The sequence below is a fragment of the Nipponia nippon genome, unplaced genomic scaffold, assembly GCF_047370975.1.
Source record: "Nipponia nippon isolate SJK-2023a ecotype South Korea unplaced genomic scaffold, ASM4737097v1 scaffold_8, whole genome shotgun sequence".
Lineage (NCBI taxonomy): Eukaryota > Metazoa > Chordata > Aves > Pelecaniformes > Threskiornithidae > Nipponia > Nipponia nippon.
Genome location: NW_028262402.1, coordinates 47,788,804 through 47,804,801, shown reverse-complemented (window position 1 = coordinate 47,804,801; position 15,998 = coordinate 47,788,804). Strand labels below are relative to the sequence as shown.

The window sequence follows — 15,998 nt, the reverse complement described above, 5'->3', positions numbered from 1 at the left end:
TTGTTATTTACTTTTTATGGGTTTCTGTTGAGCAATCTTAATACAGTTCCATGAAGAAGAAGAAAATATATCTGAGATTCCAGTTTGGCTCTCATGACTTAACATGAGATTTGCATGTCTTTTTAGAGGTTTTATGAATATTTTTCCAAAGATGCATTAATTGTTAAGCCCTGGGACTTCCAGAGAGTCTGTTCCTCCCTCTCCCATCCAACACTTATGCGTTGTGCCCAAGGACAGCTTAGAGGAGCTGCCTGAGTTCACTGGTGTAGTGATGGGAGAATCTAAGATGTTGCTGCGTAGGAAGACAAGGACCGAGACAAGCAGAGGAAAGGAACGGGCGAAAATGGGAGAACAGGTAAAATTGATGGAGCTTGAATTTACGTGGGCTGGGTGAAGTGACTAGGACCAAACCCGGGATGAGGGGTGAGAGTATAAGCAGATTTTGGGTTAGAATTAGCAGAGCAAGCAAATGGATCGAAGTAGAGAACACGGGTGAGAAATCCAAAGTGTGGGAAAAAGGCAGAAAGAGACCACGAGACTACAGGAGATGGGGGGCCAGTGTGAGAGTGGGGACAGACCTAGGGTGCAGGCGGGAAGGAGGGGTGACCAACCTAGGGCGAGGAGCTGTGGGGTGTGGAGAGCAGAGTTGTCTTGTCTGTGGGGAACGGAGCCAGAATGAGAATCTGGGAACAGAGCACTGAATTTGGGGAGGAAGAGGAGTAATTTGGAGAGTATACTCTGTCTCGTTCTCTCTGTCAGTGGGAGTCCTGGAGGCTTTCTCCCTGCCTGACATTGAGGCAGCCCTGTTGGAAGGAGCTGTGTGTGCTTATGTGCTTAAAGTACGTGTGTATGCATGTATTTTTGCTTCCGCTCCGGTATTTGGATGGCTATTTTGGGTGCATCTATAAGTAAATACCACAGCATACTGAGACTGTGGTCTTTCAGCAGAAACATGTGGTCTGGGGGGGTTGTTTGTGTCTGCCGAACAGTCTGTCCACACCGCAGGACCGAGATGCCGATGCGCCCAGGTCAGCCCCGCTTCTGTTGCTCTCGTGTGCCTGCCTGTGTCTGCGTCGCCATCCTCTTCTTTTCCCTGAGCAGCATCCTCCTCCCGTCCACTGCTCGGTGTGTCCTGTGGTAGCCAAAAGCATAAAGGATCGCCATGAAAGCAGTCATACTGTCTGTAGTCAAAGCTGTTCTTAAGCATGCCAAGGAAACTGGAAAAACAGGAGCTTTTTTTTTTTTTTTCCCTTCTCCTGAACCTTTTCAGTACAACATTAAGTCACTTCCTGTAGTTGCAGTAAGTCGAGAGTTTCCTTCCCCCCCCCTCCCCCTTTTCGCACCCCCCCCCCCCGTCTCCTGAGGCTTATATTCCTTTAAGGGGAACGCGGCTTCCAAACCTCGCCTTTCCAAAACGCAAGAGAGAGCGAAATTCGCCTCCAGCCGCGGTAGCCGCCCGCTGCGCCCGGCGGCCGGGGCGGGGCCCGACGGGACGGGACGGGACCGGCGGCGGCGGGGGGCGCGGCCCGGCCGGCGGGAGGGAGGGAGGGACGGACGGACGGACGGACGGGCGGACAGACAGACGGGGCGGCCGCGGTGCCGGAGCTCGGCGCCGGGGCCGCTGTGCGCGGCCGGCCGGGGCTGCGCGGCCGCGGGCGGCTCTTCCTTATGGGGCGAGGAAGGAGGGAGGCGGGAGGGAGGCAGGGCTCCGGGCCGTGACACATGAAGCTGGGGCAGCCGTACGTGGCTGGAAAATTTGCAGCGTGGGGGCAGAGGCATGTGGCTAATTCAGGTAACCGGAAAGCTGGCTTTTATTATTCCTCCAGCTCATAACTCGCAACAGGTTTTTTTTCCTTTTTTTTTTTCCTTCACCCCACTCAATTGGGGCGGGAGGAGTGGGTTGTGTAGCAGCACTGCATATAAATACCCAGCCCAAGGAAGCCCAGCAGATCTGGTGAAGTGTTATTCAGATTGCTTTGGGGACAGGCGAGTCCTGTGTCTGGAGGGCGGACGGGTTTTCCTCGGGTGTGATGCGACAGTCTCCTTCAGCAGTGGGATTCGGGACCCTGCTGGAAGGGGGTCCTGCTGTCTGTCTTGGTGCTGGGGGCTTCGTGCAGTTGAAAATGAAAGAGCAGAGGCGCTGGTGGAAGTAACGTGAGCTGAGGTGAGAGGAACTGGTATTGCTGCTCTTGCGGCAGCAGTTCCCGAAGCCATAAACCAGCTGCCGGTCTGTGTAAAGTCTAATGGCATCGGTTGCGTAAGGAGCGGGGTCGGAGTTCCCGTCACCTGCTGGAATGCACCCTCTGGAGAAGTTGGTCTCCGGATGGTTCGTGCGGTACATTGTAATCCTGCGGTCTTTATGTGACAGGGTAGCGTGAGCGAAAGCTTGGTGTGACACGGGAAGACTGGAGGGATTCGGGCAAGGACAGCTTTGAGCTACTGGCTGCACCACTTCTGTGCCCCGTTGTTAACAGACGTTATCTCTGTGTGTGCACGTGTACATATTTATGTGGGCATGCACTTCTCAGTGTTTGAAAACCTACTGATTAACTTTTAAAAAGTTAACCGGGATTTAGTGTTGAGGGTCAGTCAGCGGAAAGCTGGTCTGCTCGCTGAGCTGCAGCAGCAGTTTCTGCCTCTGGCGTGCCGTGAGCACCCGTCTTTCTGCTCTTGTGTTTCAGCGCGTAGTTTACTGAGACATAGTTTCTTTTCCAATGCTGATTTTGTTTCTTCTTTTCCAGAAAAAGAGGAAGTTGTTATAAATGGAGAAGATGAAAAAGAACGGAAAGACCCTTATTTTGTGGAAACACCTTACGGCTACCAGCTAGACTTGGATTTTCTGAAGTACGTGGATGATATACAAAAGGGGAATACCATTAAGAAACTAAACATCCAAAAGAAGAGGAGAGCCGTACCAGCCTCGGCAGGTACCAAGAACTCCGGTGGCCAGTGCAGTGGCTGGACCTCCACGGAGTCTCTCTCTTCGTCGAACAGTGATGAGAACAAGCAGTCTTGTCTGGCAGTGAGGAGCCAAGTAACCTCGTCTGTTGCTGCGAGACCCTTGGTTTCCTTCGAAGCATCTCCTTCCTACTTAACCGTCCCCGAGAGCAAGCAGCTTCCTCCTCCCTCCCCCCAGCCTCCTCGGCACAACCTCCATGTAACAAAAACCCTCATGGAAACACGGAGGCGACTCGAGCAGGAGAGGATGATGCAGGTCACGCCTGGAGATGTCCGCAGGCCCCGGCTTTCCAGCTTTGGAGGCATGGGCTCCACGAGCTCCCTCCCCTCTTTTGTGGGATCCAGTGGGTACGGCCACATGTCTCAGCAGCTGCAGAATGGGTATCAGGGGAACGGCGACTACGGTGCCTGTTTCAGCCCCTCCTTGGGCAGCTCCATTCGTCACAGCCCCATGAGCTCGGGAATATCCACGCCGGTCACCAATGTGAGCCCGGTGCACCTGCAGCATATCAGGGAGCAAATGGCAGTTGCCCTCAAGCGTCTCAAGGAGCTCGAGGAGCAAGTCAAGACGATTCCTGTGCTGCAGGTCAAAATTTCAGTGTTACAGGAAGAGAAGAGGCACATGATGGCTGAACTCAAAAACCAGAGGAAAGCCACTCAAAATGACATGTACGGTTTCAGAAAGCGATCCTACAGTGCGGGAAATGCAGAGCAGTGGGAACACATGTCTCAGGTGAGAAGAGGTGGAGAACTGTATATAGATTGTGAGGAAGAGGTGGAGAGCGTGGAGCAGAGCTCTCAGAGGATAGAGGAGTTCAGGCAGCTGACTGCTGAGATGCAAGCCCTGGAGAAAAAAATCCAGGATAGCAACTATGAAAGTCCAGCAAACCTTCGGGTGAACAGAGAAAGCCTGACAAAAGAAACCCGATCTGTTGCTGTAGGTGCTGATGAGAACATGAACGATGTGATTATATACAACAGATCTGCGAGGCAACACAGAGAAGTAGCTGTGGGGACAGAGAAAGAAATGAGGGAGTCTGGGGTTGGGGTGACAGAAGCCATGCTTGGCTTGTCGACGGAGGTCGAGAAAGAGATAGAGCTTCAGCAGCAGACCATCGAGGCCCTTAAGGAGAAGATTTACAGGCTAGAGGTTCAGTTAAAGGAAACGACCCATGACAGGGAAATGACCAAATTAAAACAGGAGCTGCAGGCAGCTGGGTCTAGGAAAAAAGTGGATAAAGCCGTGATGGCTCAGCCCCATGTCATCAGCAGGATGGTGGAGGCTGTTGTACAAACAAGAGACCAAATGGTGGGAGACCACGTGGATGTTGCTGATTCGTCGGTGGGAAACCACCTGCAGACGAGCAGTGTCGGCACCTCCTGCAGACCTGCCATGCAGAGCGTGGCTGCAGGCCCCGAGCTGCTGATGAGCCGGTGGCTGGTGAGGGAGAGGGCAGAGGTGCGAGACCAGGGCACGGGGAGGCCCGTTGAGCTGCGTGATAAGGCGGTGGGCACAGAGACGAGCGTCTGTGAGACAGGCATCAACACGGAGGAGCCGGCAGGCGCGCCGAGCCCCAGCCGGACGGCGCAGTCAGTCGGATCAGTGAGGTCTGTGGGCTGTGGAGATTGCTCGGTGGACGTGGTGGTTTGCACCCCCAAGGAGCGTGTATCCCGTGAAACGGCCACAGAGGCTGTGCCCAGGGCAGAGGCGACGGTGATGGCTGTGCCTTCTATGGCTAGCCGGCAAACCAGCACCGCGTTGGAGATGGTGAGCCAGTGCACCGGCACGGAGACAGCCTCCCTGGCAGACTGTGGGACAAACACCTCTCTGAGCAGCTGCGATAAACAGACCAACACGGAGAGCGTGGAGATGCGGAGCGTGGCAGTAGGAGATGGCCGGGTGAAGGACATACACATGTCTGCTAAAACGCGTTCGGTTGGAGTGGGCACCTTGCTCTCTAGCCACCCTGGCTTTGAAAAGCCCTCTGCAATAAAAACCAAAGACTGTGGCGTTGGGCAGATAAATGTTCATGAGAACTACCTGGTTGGTCTTAAAATGAGGAGCATTGCCTGCGGACCCCCTCCGTTGCCAGTTGTGCCGGCTGGCACCAGGAGCATTGGTGTCGGTGGAGACTCTGTGTGCGAGCCGGTGAGTGGTCTGTTGGAAAGCCCTCTGCCTCCACCTGAGCTGAGGACGGGCTTGGATCACTACATCGAGCGTGTGCAGAAGCTGCTGCAGGAACAGCAGATGCTGCTTGCTGAAAATTACAGTGAATTGGCAGAAGCCTTTGGGGAGCCCCACTCCCAGATTGGATCTCTCAATTCGCAGCTGATCAGCACCCTCACTTCCATCAACTCCGTCATGAAATACACGAGCACGGAGGAGCTGCGGAGCCTGGACCTTCAGAAGCAGTGCATGGAGAGAAGCGCCGCGTCAGGTAAGCCCAGTGTCCAGGCACGCGTTTGGTCTGTGCCTTGCCAGCCCTGCAGGTCAGTCACCTGCTAGGCTCTCGCTTAGGCTGGAAGCAAGTGTGTAATCCTCCCCGATGAAAGGCAGAACATCACGTTGTTGCTGGATGTGCCCGTCAGGTATTCTCTCCAGCTGACCACTGGTACCTGAAAAACCAGAGGTGGTTTTACCTCTCCCAGTCCAGCAGACTCTGAAGGGGCCAATGATGATGACTCTGGCCATGCAAGAGAGATATCTAAAAGTATGCAGGGTTTGACTGCCATGCAAGGTGTTGACTCCGTTTTATAACTTTAAGAGTATTCGAGGTTAATGCCTGTGGGTTTGGATTTTTGTCCTTCCTTTAAACTTGGCATGCAATTTTTAAAAACTACGGTGTCAGATTTGACAGAGTTGAAAGTCACATTCAGCATCTGTATCAAACTGACTTGTTTCAACGGACCTTTCCCTGGATTTTGTAGTGTTTCTTCCATTGCCTTCATTCCTTGTGCCTGTCAGCCAGAGAGCTGTGGGGTGCTTTCCCCATTCCAGCAGGGCTGATTGCTTTATAACAGGCAACTCCAGAGCGCTTCACAGAAACCACATGTTGCATCTTCTCTGTTCCAATAACTGTTTGTCCTAATCCCTAATTACAGCCTCATCTTTGAAAGGCATAAGCTGTAATTACTGCTGGAGGTTTTGGTGGCACTCAGGAAAGGCAAGAATTGAGATTTAAATACTCCTTGCATTTCATTTATTAACTTTAAAATCTATACAATTAATTTGAGGGATTTCTTTATTCCCTAGGGTAAAGTTGCCTACTTTTTTATTATTTTTGGCTGTCTGATAGTCTAGTTTAAAACTTAGTAATTTTTTCTAATACCTTATTGGTGAATCCAACCACATTACTATTAAATTTATAAACGTTGGCTTACTGGAAACCAATACGTAATGCCCTGCAGTGACTGTTAGATACCATCTTCTTGGTCCTGCCATACAGTGTCTGAAACAAGAGGCTATGGAAGTGGGGAAGAACTTGTGCAAATTCATCTGTATCATGGGTGCTGAATTGGAAAAAAAATCCTGAGTAAATACTATTTAATGTCAGCGTAATATTATTGGCTAATGCACTGCTATATAAAGTTCTTGCCACTTGTTTACTGTCTTAAAATTTACCTATTTTTGTTAAAAGGCAGCTTGGTAAATCTGATTTTTTTCAATGTTTGTGCACTAAATCGAGCCACCCATTAAATGAGCTGCAGTAAAAATTTTAGCTTTCCATAGTAAAGCAATGATCAACATTTATGTAGCGGTAAAGAAAATGTATGATATCCTGTCTGCATACATGCAATATGATACTGTGTATGCAATATTATTATCTTTCTGGTATGCACTTTATATTTTGGGCTTCTTATAAGTAATGATACTATAATAATAAGAGTATCTGGCAGACACTAGAAATGTCCTTAAAAACAGTGAACCAGAATTTTTACTAGCTGTAAATCCTCGATTCCTTTTCTGGCTTTTACTGCACCGTATCAAATGTGTAGTCTAGAGACTTGAAAGTATTTAGACACAGGTGGAGCAATGGATCATATTTTACTAAAGATGTTCTTACGCGGATTCAGATTTCACAATCTTGATAAAATTATTTTGGAATAATTTTATTTTAACTTGTAATGCCATTATCTTTAGCAGTGGATGCTGAGTGTAAAATCTCTTTATTTTTAGTCCGTGGTGAGAACTACATGCCAGAACTGCATGCATAAACCAAGCTCTGGGCTGTAACAGTTTAGACCCGTGGAGAATTGGAGTGGGAAGGAGGTCATAAGCCTGAAATGTTTCCCCTTCTCTTTCTATTAGTTTCAAAAATACTGTCTTTACTACGTTTATCTGCTGGTCCTGCTGCCTGTCCTTGTGGTTTTACGGGTCATGTGTTACTTTTTTCTGTAAAGGGATTTTTGCTGAATGAAGCACTTACTTACTTAAATAATTCTGTAAGCACTGGAACTAATAAAGCCTTTTTTTTCCATGCATCAGTATCTCACGATAGCTTGTGAGCTCTTAATAAGTCTTTCCTGACATTGAGGTCTCTTGGATTTGGCTTTTCGGCTGTCTTCTGCGTGAACTCAGTCAGCACCCCTTTCTCCAGGCCTGTCATCTCAGCCTGATTTCTCTAAAGCTTGTGTAAATATAAAAATCCTTCAGAGCACTGAGCGTCTAGTCCAGTTTGGTTAAAATGAGCAATTGGGTTTAAGTTACTGACAGAAGCATGACCTCGCAAGCCTCGGTTTCTTACAAAAACAGGCTGAAAATAGAGGCAGAAGTGTCTGGTTTCAGATTAGCAGCAGTAGTGTCATCTTTAATATTTAATTCAAAGAGCATCCTTAGGAAGCACCTCTTAGAGGCCAGGTCCTTTTAGGGCAAAAATACCTGAGCTGGCTTTGAGGCGTGCAGTTTGGGTACCGGTTTGCCATGTGAGAGGGTTAGTGGTCCGTACTGCTTCAGGTACCTGAGATGCACATCAGTCAAATTCTCAGCTTTACAGATTTTTCTCCCTGCCGGTGCTGGGGAGATGGGGGTGTGCTGCAGGGGCGTCTGCCATCTCACAGCCCGTGACACAGCTTGTGGCAGGCGATGGAGACACAGGCGTGAGAGCTGGCGCCTGGCTGGCTCTGCAGCTGGCATCCTTAGACGCAAGCCAGGCGGACATCTGAGATGATCTCTGAACCGGGTCTATTAGCAATTAGTATATTGCTTGTTGCAAAATAAACACCTTCACTTCCGTAACTAAGCAACTCCTATTTACATATGCATGGTCTTTCAGAAGCCCTAGCGGTGTCAGGGAAATCAAACCCACTGGCCAGACAAGCTGATTTCCACTCCGCAAAGTCATGTTAGCCAGTGCTGGCACCCTGTCTGTGTCTAACTGGATTGTATGGATGTGGGTAACAAACCTAGACGCTAACTGATCCTTACCCTTAGACCAGACAGCATATAGGAGGACTGAGAGAGGGGAGCACGTTCAGGTTCTCTCTTTATTGTCACAAAATTTTTGAGAAGTTTCAGAAAGTTATATTTGAGATGCGTTTTGCAAAATATCAGCCAGAGGCCTAACGTCACTTGCAGGGATTTTAATTACACGGACTTCTCACAAGTCTTTTAGATGGATGTGTTTCACAGGCAAGGAGTTTGCAAGGGTGGAATTTAAAAACAGCTGCTCTACCATTGCCCTGAAAAATCACCTGAGCATATTTGACCTGAAAATGCATGGTTATTCTGCCTCAATGATCTTTGGAGTATCAGTTTTATGGACAATTTTTGGAGCAATCTTCACTGAGCACCCCAGTGGAAGCATTACACTAATCATTGTGAGGAAGGAGGCAACTTCTTGAATTGAGACTTGAGGGACTGAAAGGAAGTAAGAAGCAAGTGGTGTCGGAAAGTCTCGGGGGTTGGGAAAACATGATGTGCCATCTGGTGGAAAGATCTTTCAAGGTTTTCAACTCTAGGTTTCACCCAGAGCTGGGGAGGCTGGCTGAGGGACGATGGAAAGACCGAAGGAATGATGATGGTGCAAGAAGCCTACGGTTGTCCAAAGCTGGTCTGTAGGACTAGAGAGGTACTGTGGCCATGGTTGTCTCTCTCTCTGTCATCATTCGTAATGCAAAACCAGCAGGGAATTGAAGAAAGCTGTTTTCTCTCTACAGCTCTTCTGTTTGACAAAGTTTGTAGCCTTTTCTGTCAAACACTGTGTAGCTTGATGGGTTGGTAGCCCCCCTCCTGGCAGCATGGACCACGCTAGTGCAGTTGAAGACTTGAGGCTTGCCTGAGGCTGAGCAGCTGGTGCCGTTCGAGGTGCAGGTGTGTCGGTGGACCCTGCAAGGCTGTGGGCCACCACAAATCTCACTGGTTGTCTACATCTAGGCAGGTGAATGAAGCCCTCAGCTAGTAAGTTCTGTACAGATGTGCTTGTTTGTGTAACAAACAGGATCCATCCATCTCTCTGCTGGGGAGAGGGTGACTGATGTACATGAAGCATTTTTAATATTCCCTGGAAGGCAGTACATGATGCAAAACGGCCACGCAGATGGTCCCATCCGTGTGCCAGATGAGTACTGTGTATTCACGTGTATCTGGCTGGCATCTCAAAGAATACAGTGCCTCCTCTGTTTTTTTCCTATGGCAGGTGGTATCTGTTGACCTGCTAGTTGTAGCAACATATAAAGCTCAAATGCCTATGGCGTTTGAAAATGGTAGTGACCTCTATGTTAGGAGATGAGGCATTTAGCTGGCATTTTTTCTGTTTTAAATACCCACCCGGTTATATCAGAAGAGAAGCAGAGACCTGGTCAGTAATTGTCCTATGAAGACATTATTCAAGTGAAACTCCATAAACCTCTTTAAAGAGGTTTGACGTACAATCCCTAGTCATGTGTTAACACAAGCTTATTACTATTATCATTATTATCATTATAATATTTGCTGTTTTCATTCTGTGGCAGCACTACATGGAGTATTTGAATCTGAAAGCTGCTCTATGTCCTCATTTCTGCTTCAGTTAATAAAGAGTATAATTTGCCATGGTATAAATATTTTTTTCTTTCAAATCTATTGCCGCTTCGAGAGTAGCAAGCTCCAGCCTGCTAGCCTGTCTGTTAGACTGACTTGGTAAAACCCCAGTTCCCTCCCCATGCTGCGGCACAGGGACATGATGTTCAGGGACTGAGCTTTGTTCAGAGTTCAACTCCCATGGTAACAGGCACACCTATGAATATTTAATGGCAGGAGATTCCCGTTTTTCCAAGGAAGTGTATATATAACAATAAAGCGTCAGCTGAGAAGATCAACTCCTCATAAACGAGAAATAAGAAAAGCTCTGAGATGACCTTCCTGCTGTGCCCAGCATCATGAGATGCTTTGATCCACCACTCATCAGGGAAATTAAGGATCGCTTTCACCGAGCTTCACACGCAGTTGTCTTGGAAAAGAAAGCATTTCATAAATAAGATGATTAGCTGCTTCACAGACCTGTAATTTTTTGTGTTCAATCTTGTTCAATTAAAGGAATTGGGTTTGACTTCCAGTTTCAACAAACTGGCTTCACAAGCTAGTTTGGGGATAGAAAGCAGATTCTCAACACAAAGAAGGTGAGAGTGAAAATGAAATTGAGGTTGTTCTTGCAATCCTATTAAAAGAGCCATCCTGTTAGGAGGAGCATTTTTCCTGGGCCAAATTGTAGTTGTAACATTTACCTACACCTGGGCCCCAAGTGAATCTGGCTTCTGTTGGTTTATCATAGAAAAAGTTAACATATGGCAATTTTTTGTTCTGAAATTTTAAATTCACTGACTTCTAACCTGGAATGGCTCAAAAGTACCTTTTAAAATGAAACTGCGCTTAGTCTTTTGAAGGTAACACATTTATCAGGTGGATGGGTTAATATCAATCGTTGTAAATGTTTAAACATAACGTGTTTGCTCATCACTGCCTTTTTATTTACCTTAGTAGAATGGGTTTTTCTCTTCAATAGTTCTGGTGTGTAGACCAAATGGAAAGTGGATTAAAAATTATTTATATGAAAAAAATAACTTCTTAAGGATAAAGCAACTTAATAAGATTTAAGACCACTGGAAAAGACTTTGTGTTCTTCAGTTACAGTGATTTCATAGGAAACTTATTGCTTCCATGAAGAAATTATGCAGTGTGAAAGAGAAGTATTTCTTTGCTGTATATGTTCCTGACAACATTTATCCACTGTCTTTAATGAGGAGTGTGTAAGTTGTGTCATTGGCTGTTATGAACATATTGTGCAAATAAATGCTTGCACTGGTCAACAGGTTAAAAATAAAATCTCTGTGCAGCTACCACATAGGCAGCAAGCTCGTGCCCTTTTTTTAGCTGGAAGCTTGTGATGTTCCAGCCAGCGAGCTAGCTTCTCATCCTGATGGTATTTAATTCCCCTGGCCTCGTTTGCACTTCTCTTGATTTCCAGTGGTATAAAAGTATTGTCAAGCTTAATCGTTTTTATAGTAACACTTATGTTTGCTTCCATCAGACTAAATGGAATTTTTCAAAAGCAGGTGAAGGCCAGCTTCTGTTATCACGAGTTCAGCACAAATTCAGGGGAAAAATACTGTTTAAAACTCACCAGTGAGTTCCCTGAACCAGTTTACTACATGACTACTCATGCTCTCATAAATGGGACGGAAGGTCTGAGCTGGGAGAGAAATGGCATCTTAATAACAATAAACGGATTTTATAGGTGCCAGAAATGGCATGGGTAGTCTGCTGCTGACGTATAGTAGTTTTGCTGTCAGCCTGGTTTAAATGGATGAGATTTTTCAAAAGAAGTACAAGTGATTTAGGAGGGGAGGTTCCTTCCAAAAAATTAAAACCCAGATGCTCTCGTTGCCTCAAACCACTGAGGCTAAACCACTGAAGGTGCTTCAGTCACTTGTTTCCCTCTGAAATTGATGAGAGTAGGTTTCTCCATAAGGGTTTATGAACAGTTGAAGTCTGTAAGTCTTTCGTTTTGTCTTATCATGCTTCTGCTTCTAAATTACTTGTGAACTTTTCCAAGACCTGCTACTATATTACAAAATACATTTAGAAATTCCTGGCAGCTCCATGCTGTGGTTAGCTATGTTATATCAATACTTAGAAACTTATGTCAAATTTGCATTATTTGCCCGCAACAGTAAACTAACAAAGATGAACAGGGTGAGTCCACCCAAGTGGCTCTGTCTGGAGGCAGCGGCTGGCTAAGTGTTGAACCTGTTGGCTAATGTACTGTCAGTGTTGTGCACTGCGACCCGGTGTCAGCGAGAAGGATTCTGTGCAAGCATACTTGAGATCTGCGTGAGGTGAGATGAAGAGTCTGTTTTGAGGTCTGTGTAGGCTGGTGGTGATCTTCAGCCAGGGTTTCACTTCCCCGCTTGAGGAGCGTGCGGTGCCTCCAGCCCTGACGGCAACACTGCAGCCTTGCTGGAGGAAGAGGGGACTTGCCTTATTCAGCTTTTTGGTTTGGGCAGCAGTTGATTAATCTGTTAAATCATTGACCATAGTGTTGGGTACCCCAGCGGCTTCCTTCATCCATTTTTTCCAAGTGATTTGCACTAGGTTGCTGCTCTCCAAACATCTTTATGTTGGCTGTCTTGTAAAGGGGAAGGCCTGAGAGCTGACGTTAAATGCTAATTAATGGCTTGCAACATTAATGCTGTGTTGAGCCCAAAGCGGTCTTTCCTTGAACCTTGAGTACTGTAGATGCGGTAAGTGTAAATATCTAACAGCTGTGTTGGGAGAATGAGTGTACTGGCCAGTTTGTCTAATGCACACTTATTTGTTGTGTGCGTGTCCTCAACCCTTGATGTCACCCTCTTTTGTCAGGTGCTGGGGGCTGAGCAGGACACCCCTTCTTCTTCGTTTGAAGGCATGGACAACATGCCCCAGATCCTGAACTCAGTGTGGTGCTTCTCAGGCACTGAGGGATGAACCAGAAGAGGGAACCTACTGAGCTCTTGTCGCATGGGTGGCAGATTTAGCTAGGGGAGAGACCGTGAGCAGGGGAGCAAAGTCTGCTGCTGCCCTGCTCCTTTCTCTCTGTCCCACCCTGCAGCTCCCTCCCCAGCTGTGCCCCAGGCAGAAGGGAGGCACCTGAGGACGTGCAGACTCTGGCTTTGGGGGGGCTGAGTGTTGCTGGGGGGGGTGGGGGGGTGACAGGGCTCACCAAGGTGCCGTCGGTTCATGTCAGGCAGGACCCCGCTCTGCCCTGCCAGAGCCCTGCCAGCTGCCCTCGGCTCCAGCACGCATAAGGCCACCCACGTCCCCAGGACATGCTGCTGTTGTCACAGCTGCCTTCGGAGGAGGACTGTGAAGAGACAGAGAGACAGAGCTGACAGTAAACCCAGGGAGCTTCGGAGGCTTTGCATACCACCCATGTCCTCGGTGGTGAGGCTGGAGCAGAAGGGGTGACCTGGTAAAACCAGCCAAGGCAGACACCACCAGCTGCATTTGGAAGCAGTTACTCTGTTTGGTACTCTCTAATTGTAGCTGTCACCACTCCAAGCAAGCAGAGGGAGAGGCAGTTTCCTTGTTTTTCAACTAAGGGAATTTAAAAATCATTGGTTTTGGCTCGGCACTCCATCGCTTTGGCAGCCCTCTTCTCCTTAGCTGGCGGATGAGGGGTGGCGCTTGCTGCTGGGTGGAGACCCAGCTGAAGTCGGTCACTGCTGCAAAGAGCAAGGAGAGGTGGGAGAGCGAGGGCAGGACTTCCACGGGTGCCCATTTTGTCCCAAGCACGCAGGCACATCTCTAGAGGGGTTGCTGCTGCACGGGGGGCACTGGGGTGACTTCCACCTTCACCCTGTGCTTCCCTGAGAGGGCAGAAGCTTTTTGGCTATACCTGTAGAAGCACGTCTGTCAATACCCTGCCGTGTGCCCTTCCCAGCAGGCGGCTTCCCCCTGGAGCTTGTAGAAACTATCAGCAATGGTGGAAGTGAGCAATAGGTCTCGTTGCTGGAGAAGGCGCCTTGGAAGTGCATGTGGGGTGAGACTCGGTTGGGAACTCGGAGACTTGGGTAGGAACAGGAGCAAAGAGGAGGAAGCTGCTGGGAAGTGACAACGTGTGGAAGAATCAGCTTCATTATGTCCTGTTACAGGGGAAAAAAAAAACCGAGGTGAAGCAAGAAGGGGGAAAGGCAGTCTAGCAAGAGCAATAAAGATGTCAGCTGTATTTCTAAAAGTGAATATTTGGAACTTACGTTACTACACTGTGTTAGCATCCTGTGGCACTCATCTGTTTGAAGGAGGCGGCTGTGGCTTAATTCTTGATAAATACAAAGGAAAAACACTGTGGAGGCAGAAGTGATTGAAGCAAGTTTTGAAAGAAAGAAGTGATAGTGTTTAAAGTAAATTAAATGCTATCTTTTTTTTCCTTGAAATGCAAGCAAGATTACTTAAGGAAGAATGTGTGTTTGAAAAACCAATGTGTTCCACAAACAAAAGCATTTGTGCAGCTTTGTAGAGCAGTCGTAATAGCACAGCTGGAGGAACTCCAGGGGAATCTGTAAAAGTCTGTGCGTAATTAGCTCTGCCTTTTAAACACACAAAAGGGAAAAAATGAGTGGATGCCAACAAATCAGAAAAAAAATTTATAACCCAAACATTTGGAATTTGATTTGAATACAACTACTAGCTCAGTACAATCCTGAAGAGAAAGAAACAAAAAATAGAAAGAAATGCAGTGGGTGGGAGTGTATTGCAGTTGTCTCAGTAACTGGATAAAGTATATAACTTTCAGAATTAGTGGAATGCTGGCAAAAAGGAAAGTTTCCTGAAAAGTTTCTGCTTTCATGGAAAATGCCATTTCTTAAAAAAAGTAAGAAAAAAAGGGCACTGCTCTTGCAGAAGGAACCTGCAGAGTCTGTCAACCTGCTCGTCAGGCATGTCGGCGAGGAGCAGCTCAGCAAGTCCACCCTGAGCCCGGTGCGTACCAAAAGAGAAGGAAAAGGAAGGAGCACTCCTTTCATCCATTTTAAAGCCAATATCTTTATAGTTTTTCTTTGTATTGTATGTTTTCATGGAAAGAAAAACTCACAGCTATTTTTTTTGTATTTTCTGAAAGCGATCACACCCTTTTCCTATTGGATCCTCAGAAAAGAATATTGTAGAGCACAAGTGTTGCCCTTTTTTTTCCCGATCTGTTTTTTTTACCCCTGTTGATCACAGTGTTGAGGGAAATGTTTTGGTCTGACTCCTCTGTGATGCCTACTGTCTTCTCTGGCAGGTGCTACTTTGGAGTACATACCTCACGGTCAACTTGCAAACGCCCACTTAACTTCAAATATGCGAACGCTGAAATTGGAGCAGGACATTGTGCCTGCTCAGGAGGAGAGGAAGACTCCCCTGGTGGAAGCTGTTCGGGGAAGGAAATCCTTTTCTTCTCAGGACAAAACTCTCGCTCCAATTAACCTGACAGATGACCAGCTTGCCTCTGGCCTCTATGGTAATAACTGGCTCACATTCACCTTTCATCATGCAGATGGAGTTTGAATACGAAATACAGTGAAAGGAGGTTTTCAGGGTTCTCAAAATTGCAAAAGCAAGGAAAGATGTGGCTATGGGGAAAGTCACAGTGTGAGACCCTGCGTCTGCAGATAGTGGTTAGTTTTTAAATGGCAAATTGTAGCCCATCAGTGAAATGCCATTTAGTGTCTTCATAAGAAAAATGTACTGAGAAAGGGTTAATAAAGTATCTTTTTTTAGACTTAAATTTGTAGTAATGTTTTACCTGTCTTATGCTTAGAGATTGGTTTAAAAGTTGTTTCAGTGAATACTAAAATCTAAAGAAAAAGCCTCGATCGAACCTCCCCACCCTGTTGAATAAGTTATTGTTAAATGTGCTGTCTGTACTGATGCGTTAGTTCTGGCAATGAGCTGCTGTCATCTGACACCAAGAATTAAAATTTTCATAACAGAGTAACCCATTTCAATGTTAGAAGTCTTTCACAAATAGCAAAGGAAAAAAAAGTGTCTTGTCTTAAAGTTTTTCTAAAGCATCATGAAGATCAGCAGCATGTTGGAAGATGGGAAA

At 47.0% G+C, this 15,998-nt stretch overlaps 1 protein-coding gene across 4 annotated transcripts in view; it reads left to right on the top strand.

Annotated features, from left to right (window-relative positions):
- Nucleotides 1–15,998, top strand: part of KANK1 (KN motif and ankyrin repeat domains 1) — a 132,248-nt gene that overhangs the window by 101,501 nt on the left and 14,749 nt on the right. For 3 of the 4 annotated variants that reach the window (XM_087742153.1, XM_087742154.1, XM_087742152.1), the window contains exons 4-5: nucleotides 2,742–5,396; nucleotides 15,192–15,410. In XM_087742153.1, coding sequence (XP_087598279.1) covers nucleotides 2,742–5,396; nucleotides 15,192–15,410 — 2,874 coding nt within the window. Of the gene's footprint in view, nucleotides 1–1,644; nucleotides 1,793–2,741; nucleotides 5,397–15,191; nucleotides 15,411–15,998 lie in introns of those variants that run through there. The other variant, XM_087742151.1, reaches the window with a different exon arrangement.